Raw genomic sequence first — 10,574 nt, forward strand, 5'->3', positions numbered from 1 at the left:
ACCCAGGAACTACTTCCCTCCTTATAAAGAGATACAATGTTTCCTTATTTGGTGCTGTCTCTCCTTATTTGGTGAGTCACAGCGTCGCCTATCGATTGGCTGAGGGTTATCTGAGTAGCGTTGTCATTGGTCAATGAGCCGCGCTCATTGGAATAAATACCAAAATGGTTGCGCTACCGACAACGTCACCGTGGACAGGCAGAGGCACCAAAATAACAAAGAATCCAACTTTTTATTCCCCACAGGTTGTGCTGTCATAGCACGAGACATGTTTTCCCAGAGTGTCCATGCCAAAATATCGCTTTATTGATCTGCACTGGCAGAAAGACTTAAAGGATTATGTCAGAGGAGTTGTTTTTAAGTGTAGATGAGAGTACAGTAGTTTAAATAAACTCTACATAAGGTCCCAAATTACTCTAATAATCACATGTATAGGTTCTTATTTTATATTTGCTCGTGCTTTGTATCTGTTTCCCCTAAAACATGGTGGAATATATACTCCTATCACACACTAATTACATTGGTCTGCATCACAACTGCTTCCTCAATAATTGCAACACCACTTCTCAGTGCTGGCAAGCTGAATAAGGTCTATGAGTGTCTGTAATTGGGCCACTGAACAACATGTTGCAGTATCACATACCTGCTGTAACCCTGCGTGGTTTTCACAATAGACCCTTCTCACATAAAAGCACAGGTGTGACTAATAACATTAACAATGGTTGTGCTCTATTAAAGCCTCTCAGTAAGTTATTATTTACACCTGTGTTTTTCCAGTTGAGACATGTCCTCTGTGATGAAGGCCTATCACAGTAAAATCTGTCAAAAGGCACTTTAGTGTACTTATCTAAAGTTTGCTTATGTAGTGTTTGAAATGATGCAGTAAGCCCCACCCATCTGGTGCTCCAGGCAGGTTAAAGAAATGCCAAACATTATGGAATTTGATTTGTTGGCGAGATACTGAGAGATTTTCATTTAAATATGCAAGCTTTTACCACCATGAGAGCTCCTTAAGGTGCATATGCACTCGGGATAAAGGTGTCACAATATTATGAACCTCTTCAAGACTCAATTTGCCAAATAACTATGCAAAACTGAACACTGATTGACAAAAATACATCCATTTTAAAGGGGTTATGTAACTGTAACTGCATAATAAATTGGCTTTGAGGATATGGGAAACTCAAATATCAACAGTGAACTGAAGACGCCTGTGGCCATCAAATTTAAATCAAATATAATGCTATGTTTATCACATCAAAGGAGCACTTTGCCACTAATCTAAGACAACACAAACTCATATGGGAATCCTCTTTTGCAGCTATAAAAGGCCATGCTAGTGTATTCAACTCTAAACATAATTATATGGAAAAAATATTTGGCAAGCTTTTAGGATCAGGTTTAAGAAGACCTACAGAAGAGATACACCTCCCTCTAGTGGTGAATGAGAGAACGTTTTGGATTGCAGTATGGGCTGACTATAGGTGCTGTTACAGGATGATACAGGTGGTTTTACATATTACAGCCCATCACATATAAACTCTATTTACTTTTTACTATCCCTGACCCTATTCAGATATTGAAAGGGAAATTGTACTTACAGGCAGCTATTATTTACACAAACCCTGGAAGTCAGCTTGCAGAGACTTGTTTAGAGTGGGTGATCCACCTGAGTGAACATTTCATCACCTTTATTATTTTTTACTAAACTCTATTTGGTGCAGTAATGCAGCTGCAAGCAGGAGCTGTCATGAAAACTCTTAAACTGGCTTACAAGTAGCAACATTTTGAATGAAAGAAACTAACATTACAGTTAGTTAACCATTACTTACCAGGCTACCACAGTGCACTTGGCTTTTTATTATGTTGTATTCCTGTTTTAGCTGCTGTACTATTTTATGTCCTAGACTTTAATTAGACTTCTTCACTGTAATTGTTGTGTAGATGACAATAAAATAACAGATTCCTATGATCCTTTTCACAGCTTTTAGGTGAATGAATGACTGTGTTTCAGCACCTGAATACCTAATGTAGAGTTTCTTGTATACATTAAAGGGATAGTGCACCCAAAAATGAAAATTAAGCCATTATCTACTCACCCATATGCCGAGGGAGGCTCAGGTGAAGTTTTAGAGTCCTCACATCCCTTGCGGAGATCCCAGGGGAGAGTGGGTAGCAGCACCTCCTCACCTAATGCAGGCTGACGGCGCCCCAGATTCAAACATCCAAAAACACATAATTGAAACCACAAGGACACTTGGATCACTACGGACGAGCAGTATGGAGATAATTTGTGGTTTCAATTATGTGTTTTTGGACATTTTAATCTGGGGCGCCGTAAGCCTGCATTAGGTGGAGTTGTGCTGCTACCCCCTCTCCCCTTGGATCTCCACAAGTGTTGTGAGGACTCTAAAACTGAGCCTCCCTCGGCATATGGGTGAGTAGATAATGGCTGAATTTTCATTTTTGGGTGCACTATCCCTTCAACAAGGAAAAGTTGTAAGAATGGTCCCTGCATGCAACTGCACTGACACAGAAAACTGGACTAAAAAGCATGTAAAATGTAATTTATCTAAGGTACAGTATGCAGGATTGTTGGTTACTGTTTGCAAACACGCTCACCAGCCAAAGTGAAAGTAAGCCGCTAACATTTTATGAAGTCCCGCCCTCAACTCACACCCCTAACACAGAAAATAAGAAGAAAATCCAGGCAGAGTCTCTGCAGATACATACAGCACCACACAACTCTAGTGGGTCATAGGTAATGATTGAGAGGTATTACTTCTGTATGAGTCTTTACATTGTTGTTTTTTTGGGGGGGAAATCCTGCTTAGTATCTCTTTAACCAACTCAACAAAGTTTAAATTATGGAGGAAAAACCGATGTAGTTCTCAAAGCTGTGTTGCTATCTACAGTATTATTATTAATCACAACACATTGGGTAAAAACACTGTGAACCTTTATTGACAGCAGCATGTATACTTTTGTATATATCTGTGATTACTGTGAACATTTGCTGAAGCAGATTAAAAAAAGAGGTCTAGGTGTGAGTGCCTAGCATTCATAAAAACAAAACATTACACTAAAAACAACGTATAAAAACAAGTTCATACACAAAGGCCATTGCATTTGATTAGATAATGTAAAAAAAGAGGGAAACAGTTAAGATAATCCTTCATTTACCAGGCACTTAAATGAGTACTGGTGACCAGCAGTCACTCTTTTGACCTCCTTTGTACTTAGTGTTAGCGTATCCAGCTGCTTACCAGACTGAACGCACGTTGAGATGGACCGTGAGAATGAATACATCGCATCAGAGAAGTACCTTTCTATTATAAACATAGTTAAAAAAAAGACAGGACCTTCATCATAAATAAACAGGCACCTGCATGTCCTACTACACAACATGATAGAGATAAAGAGGGATATTCTTTTAAGTGAAGTTAGTGCATGGCTTCTACATTATGTACACATTGCCTGGTGTGATGGTCCACTCTGCAGCATTGCACAAAACATCTGGACCCGAAGGGAAACTGTGATTGGACCTTTGAAGAAATGATGTCGCAGGTTGAACACAGTGATAGGCTGCATGCCTGCAACATGATAATGTGGTACAATGGGTGTTGTCACCCATAGCTCGTGACAAATAAGCACCTCAAAGTTAATACAAGAACAGAACACACTCATAAAAACGTACAAAGCCCACACTGGCACAGTCTCATCTATTCAATATAATCCTTGGCGATAAACATGATCTTTTTTTTTTTATGTTCCTGAAGTGTTATCATAACACGGATTACTTTTTCCACAAGTTTCCTCATGTTGCAAATCACAAGAGTAACAGAGGACGAACCTTCATGCAAACCCTATTCCACTTCTTCTTCGAAACGTAAGCTGTAGCGTGGGAACAGTTCAGTGGCACACACACTCTTTGGAGGATGGTGGTGTGTACCTGGTGGACAGAGTAGTGTCTCCTCTTAGATTAGGGTGGTGGCCTCAGGATGCAGCTGACTGGATTTTAAGTTCAAGCAGACCAGTTGAAACGATATCACTCAACACACTCCGAAGTGGCTGAAGCTTCAGTGCTCCGCTGACATTATATCCCACATTCCCTTCCCTTCAATATTCTTTCTGACTTGACGGAGCAGTGAACCTAAAATTCAAGGGGGGGAGTTTCTTCCTAAGCTTCAGACCAATCATCTCTATTGATCTGAGCCAGTGAGAGCACTGTAACGTACTACAGGGCAGTCAAAGGTCTGGGTGAGTGTGGGTGTGGAGGGGTAGAGGCACTGAGGTTGTGAGGCTCCGTGAAGCAAAGTGTCTCTGGGACAGAGCGGCCGCAGACGGGCAGGCAGGGTCACAGTGGAACCACAGACAGGAAGTTGACGGGAGGGTCATCCATGCTGCGGTTAAGGCAAACGTAAACTCCTGGCACCGCTCACAAGAAGCCATTCACACAAACGTGAGTGCGTTTCCACTGATATAGCAAAGAAGTCTGATCCACACACACCCGCTGTTTGAAATGCATATACAAAAGTGTTTTTCTCCTCAACCCTCTTCCCTGAAATGTGTGAGACTAATAATCCAGCATTCCTGTCTTTATTTTTGGGGGAAGGGGGGTTGGTCAAAGTTCCCCTCTGATGTGGGGTTACGGTCATCTCAGACTTTGCTGTCAGAGGGCAGCTCTCCCAGGGTGTGGACGATTTCAGTGAAAGAGGGGCGCTCTTTGAGGCTCAGTGCCCAGCAGCGGGTCATGAGCTTGTAGATTTTGGAGGGGCATCCGTCTGGAACGGGCAGCTTCAGCTTCCCTGTCTGCAGACCTGGAGGGGCGGAGGAGCAGCAGAGAGAGGGAAGTTAAACCAAATCGAAAACATGGACACAGGTCGCTGTTTTATTCAAGCATTTAATGGATGATTACATACTGCGTGTCTAATCCACATTTACCTGACCGTTCAACCAAAAGTAATGATGAGCAGGGGCCTCTTTCTTCTTAAAAAGCTTGTCATCTTTTTTTGTGAGCTGAATCAGAACTTGGACTAAAAACAAGCAGCTAAAGCATCACACTGACCTTCCAGCACCTCATCATCACTGAGTTTGGTATATGGCATTTCCCCGTGACTGAACACTTCCCACATCAACACTCCAAAGGCCCACACGTCAGACTTGGTTGAGAAGTCATCCTCAAACACAGACTCAGCTGGGAGCCAGCGCAGCGGGATCCATGCCTGCCTGTAGTGGTAGTACTCACTACAAACGTTTACACGAGGGGAATGAAAAGGAGAGGAAAACAGCTAAAATTAGCCAGGTGAATGGAGATGTCTAGGAATTTTAATCACGCCGTTTATTGCAGTTGATGATTTAAGTGGGTGATTATGGTTAAATCAAGCTCTGTTTCTAGCAGACCTGTTGTAGACGTCCTTGCTGAGGCTGAGCGCTGACACTTTCACACGCCTCTGACTGTTGATCAGGCAGTTTCGGGCGGCGAGGTCTTTGTGAACGAAGCGGTGATTGGAAAGATGCTCCATCCCATGAGCCACCTGGGTACAGATGGAAACCTGAAGGGAAAGGAAAACACAGAACAAAAAACTGTCAAGGTAAAGTGACTGAGAATACATGTAGAATGACAGCAGCAATTACCAAGATTTTCCTTAGTTGTACCAGGAAAGAAAGCCTCCAGTCCGGCACAGAACTGTGACATAAAATCATGACTTCCAATCTCTACACTTCAGCTTTTGTACAGATTAAACAAAGAAGACATAATGTGTTAGTTAATGAGCTTTCGAGGTGTTGGTTGGACTTTCCAGGCCCAGTACCCTCAAATTCAAGGACCCAACACGGCATAGTTTGAGACATGAGTCAAGGTTCAATACTGTTACAACACTGAGATTTTTTATAATGACAACTAGCAAGCTTTACAGAAGCTCACAGAAAACAATAAAAAGAGAGAGGCTCAAATATGTGAACTAGGGAGGCACATTTTAAGTAGTTTCCATATTTGAGTACTTACATTAAATTATTAGAGTATGCGCAAAAAAAAAAAATCTAATGTAAAAATCGGGTCTCAAATGAACATCCAACTGAAAATGCGATATGAGTTAGGGTTAGTCTACCTTTCAATGCTTCCCCCAGGTTGTAGAAATTAGCCTACATAACATGGAGCTGATGTAAAATGAATGTTATCTGCAGCTGCGCTGTTCTATTTTTGCTATATGGATCTGTGCAGATATTTATAGACAGCAGTTACATCACTGCGTCCCATCCCAAAATGTAAACTTTAAATGTGTGTTTTTTTTACAATGCACAAAAAGTGATCACTCTACACAATGAACAAATACTGACGTCCAAATCAAGCACTGATTTGTGAACACTTCTCAATTGTGCTGTGTTACAGTGATGGCAGACCATGAGGTCTCTTGCCTTCTCCAAAACAGCACAGCATAACAATATATTGTGCAAGGTGAGCGATTGAGACAGGGAATTTCTACTATTGTACAAAATACATGAAATCAAGCACTTTCAATTAGACCTATGTCTATTTATATGTTTTCTGTTTTTTTCTCTCAAATTCACAATCTTTCAAGGATTTTAAGGACCCTGGGGAACCTGCATGGTAGATAGTGTGCAGGATGCAACACTTACTTTGGTCTTGGTGCTGATAGGCTGAGATTTGACCTTGTCATCTTTGCTTTTGGAAATTCTCAGGAACTGCTTCAGGTCTCCCTGGTATCAAAAAAACAAAAAAGATTATAGTATTATATCTGGTCAAATCATTTAAAATCGTATGTGTTTGTCAGTGTGAGCTTCTTTCCCTGTGTGCTTACCAGGTCATAGTACTCTAGGATCGTGTAGTGGGGCTCCGCCTCCCTACACAGGCCCAACAGGCGGACAACATTGGGGTGGCTGAGCTTGGCGAACATTTCAGCCTCGCGGCGGAAGTCGAGCTGGAGCTGTTCGTCTCTGGTCTGCAGGCTTTTCACCAACACCACCGTCTCCTCCTCGCTCTCCTCGATACCCTTAGCTTTGCATAGCAGCACCTCACCAAACTCCCCTTTGCCTGAGTAAACATTCACACCACAGAGCAAATATCAGAGCACATGTTTGAAAATCAATGTCGCACATCTACAGCGTGTTACAGCTAAAGGATCAGGTGACCTTCTGTTAAATTAGAGTACAAGGAGAGTCATTCTCTGTCAGTACATGCAAAAGACAACTGTATAAATCAGCCTACCTAAAGTAGTGATGGTTTGTAGGTTTGCTCGAGGAAAGTGGAGCTTATCGTTGTTGACATGGCTGTGGCGTTTTTCTGTTGTTGCCATGGTACCCATGTTGGTGAGGGCCACCTCTTCCTGGATCTCAGTGGTGGTGTGGCCATTTTGTTGAACAGCCCCTCCTGTTGAAGACAACACACATCCAACAGGGTCAAAGGTCGCAGACATAATGTAAATCTCAATAGACATTAAAAAGCACTGCAAATGTGATGTGTGTCCACATAAAGTGAAATGTATTCAACATTGTCTTGTGAAAACAAAATGAGTTGCTCTGCTCAGCCAAATGCGGATGGTTAACAAAGAACACGTTGATAAACATCGATAGTTTTTTTTTTTTCAGCTTTGAGCAGCTCCTCCATTTTCCTCTGTACAACAACGCACCCAGAAATTGAAGTTTCTTTGTGTGCGTATTCACAGTTTTGAGAATATTTAATCATGCCTCTTTTCCAGTGTTAACACGCTTACAGTCTGCCCAGAGCTAATGTTTACTGTGGAACTAATGTCTCATCAAACAGTCTGATGATAAATGCAATACACACGATGAACACAAGATGGCAGCAAATATCTTAAACCTTTCAACACCACTTTAAGGACCACAAGGTTGAGGGAATGTCAACCGCTCACATATCCTCCTGGCTGATTTTGCAACCACCAAACCACAACTTTATAGACATTCTCCTCCACCAAACATTCATACCGTTGAGACACTCCATCTCCGGCTCCTCTCCGTCCTGGCCTTTCTGCAGTCTTTTGGCGTTGCGTCTCTTTTTGCAGTAGAACATGAGTCCCAGCACGACGATGATGTAAGCCACGGCTGCTCCCACTGACAGACCGATGGTTTGGATCATCTTGTAGGGAGCCTTGTCCCCGTCTTCTTCGAAGGAATGCACTGGTTTGTCTGTTGGGCACAGGCGGAAATTATGGTCAACTAAAAATGCTGTGGAAAAAGTCTTTAAACAATATCATCTGCTGTGTTACATTGTTCAGCAAATTTTGTTTTAGCATCATAAAGGGTATGCAAAGTTACATTTAACTGTGAGACAGATCGAATACAGTTATGATTTGCAAAGTTAATTCCATACAACAAGTGTTAAAAAGCTGTCACACAACTTACACAACTTGCCCTACACAAGGAAGCCCTTTCATAGATTAAGGGTACTTGCATTGAATCCTAACACAGTTAAAACCATAATACTATCAAAAAACACACAGTCACTTCATTCAACAAGTATTTTTATGAGTTGTCCTGCTAACTCAGTTACCAGTCTGGCTTCCTGGGGCAGTGCTGTCACGCTGACCCTGACAAGCTACAGCAAACATCTAAAACCATGTCTCCTACTTTGAACTAATCTGGAATACCATCCTGTTGATTTGGGAGAAAATGAGTTGATATGGGACACTAATGCAAGTGTGTGACTGTAATTTTCAGCTTCAGTCAGCACACAAGGAGCCCCAGAGTGTGAGGCATTATTAGATCTACTGTCTGCCCAATCCCATCACCTCAGTGACAGGCGTGGCGTCAGAGATGTGGCTGTGGTTATTAACCTGTCGAGATGGATGACAGGCAGCGGGTGAAGGTTTAATTAATGCCTTCATCCTTCACTTGTGATGGTGGCGCACGCCCCCATGTGTGCACCTTTGTTCCTGGTAAAGGTAGCCGGTGTGTATGTATGTTTGTGTGTCCATGTGTGTGTGTGTGTGTGTGTGTGTGTGTGTGTGTGAAACTCACCTACTACATACAGCTGAGCCACACGGTCTTTGATGCTGCAGCTGTTTCCTGCCACACATGTGTATCTGCCTGTGTCATCTGTAGTAACATCTGTAATCACCAAGGAGCCATTGGGCATCTTCTGGAACCTGAAGGAAAGAAAGGACAAAGAGATGAAGGGGAGGTCTAGAGGTCCACTACACCTACACAACAGCCTCAAGAATGCTGCCCTTATCTTATCCTAAATCCCTTTTAGTTTCGTCTGAGGTTCGCTCGTACAAGTGTCTCAAGTTGAAGGCAGCATGCCCTCTTAACTGCACACACTTGTCATACAATGCCTGTTTGAATCTGTTCATGAGCAGGTGGCTGTGTGTTAGATTTGATCATTAGCATAATCAACACCCCTAAAAGTGCTGTAAAAAGGCCGCCTGTTCCACTCTGTGTGTAAGCTTAATTCACAAACTAGATTTACCACCTTGCGGTTGTAGGCCTCCACCAAGCAGTGAAGCTGCAGCTACAGTTTGCATCAATGTCTGTCCAGACTCACATGTGCCCTGAGAGTTGACTGTTTTAAATAAGGATGTTGGAGCAAAGAAGCAGCAAACTGTAAAACATGGATGCTTCATGCATATCTTCAAGCCGGCAGCACAGAAGATCTATACATTCAGCACAGTTTCAAGGTGGGCACGCAAGATTAGAGTCATCAATTCAGTATCCAACCATGTGTCTCCCCTTCTGTTCCTGAGTTATGGAGTTGATGATGATGATGTCACAGTGGAGTTGACCTTGGCTCTTTGGATATAAAATGACATCACTTCATCATTTTATTCTTTTCTATTTATTCCATTGTATTTGTGTGAAGGTTTTGTCATAATTAGCGTATGAATTCCGGAATTATGGCTAAATACATGTTTTGTGAGGTCACAGTGACCTTGACCACCAAATTCTCATCAGTTCATTAAGTCCAAGAAAATAAGTGAATGTGGCATACTCCTTTAATCACTCTGATGTGCCACTCAGAACAAATCTGTTTGTAAGAGACTATCTTGAATGAGGGCCATTATATTCAGGTGTGTAACACTATATTAGCACATGCTAAATCTATAATGGACACACAGAAATTAAACTGCAGTCAGTCCAGTTTGGAACCAGTAGAACTGTCTAAAGACTGATTAAAAGTCACACAGGTGTCTCATTTACCTTCTGTTCTTACTGATGTCCAGCGTCTTGTCTTTGACCATCCAGTGGATGTGAGGCTCGGGGTCGCCGGTGGCCTGACAGTGCAGGATGGCCGTGTGACCTTGGTACACCGTTGTATTCTCTGGTTCCACCTTAAAGCGAATGTACACTACATGTGCACAAACAGGCATGGACAAACACACATGCTCATTAATACAACACTGAAACCACAACTGGGCCATAACATTTCCTTTGCAGACTGTGGTGACTGTGGTTAACATCTCAGTTACACACCAAGACTCAAATGCAATTCATTAGTGGGCAATAAAGAGGCCACCAAGTGCACAGTAAATGCTGCTGTGTTTGGCACTTGATGGGAATGATCAATGACTGAGACCACAAGTCCTTTGGATGTGGGA

At 42.3% G+C, this 10,574-nt stretch overlaps 1 protein-coding gene across 1 annotated transcript in view; it reads right to left on the bottom strand.

Annotated features, from left to right (window-relative positions):
* Nucleotides 1–2,943: 2,943 nt before the first annotated feature.
* The window catches only part of ptk7b (protein tyrosine kinase 7b), an 86,792-nt gene continuing 79,161 nt past the window's right edge, over nt 2,944–10,574 (bottom strand). The window contains exons 12-20 of the mRNA XM_050070510.1: nt 10,177–10,324; nt 8,998–9,125; nt 7,966–8,166; nt 7,229–7,390; nt 6,822–7,054; nt 6,640–6,720; nt 5,404–5,555; nt 5,069–5,247; nt 2,944–4,820 (exon numbers count right to left, since the gene is read on the bottom strand). Coding sequence (XP_049926467.1) covers nt 4,660–4,820; nt 5,069–5,247; nt 5,404–5,555; nt 6,640–6,720; nt 6,822–7,054; nt 7,229–7,390; nt 7,966–8,166; nt 8,998–9,125; nt 10,177–10,324 — 1,445 coding nt within the window. The 3' untranslated portion in view covers nt 2,944–4,659. The remainder of the gene's footprint in view (nt 4,821–5,068; nt 5,248–5,403; nt 5,556–6,639; nt 6,721–6,821; nt 7,055–7,228; nt 7,391–7,965; nt 8,167–8,997; nt 9,126–10,176; nt 10,325–10,574) is intronic.

Source organism: Epinephelus moara, chromosome 19 (assembly GCF_006386435.1).
Source record: "Epinephelus moara isolate mb chromosome 19, YSFRI_EMoa_1.0, whole genome shotgun sequence".
In the NCBI taxonomy this organism is placed as follows: domain Eukaryota; kingdom Metazoa; phylum Chordata; class Actinopteri; order Perciformes; family Serranidae; genus Epinephelus; species Epinephelus moara.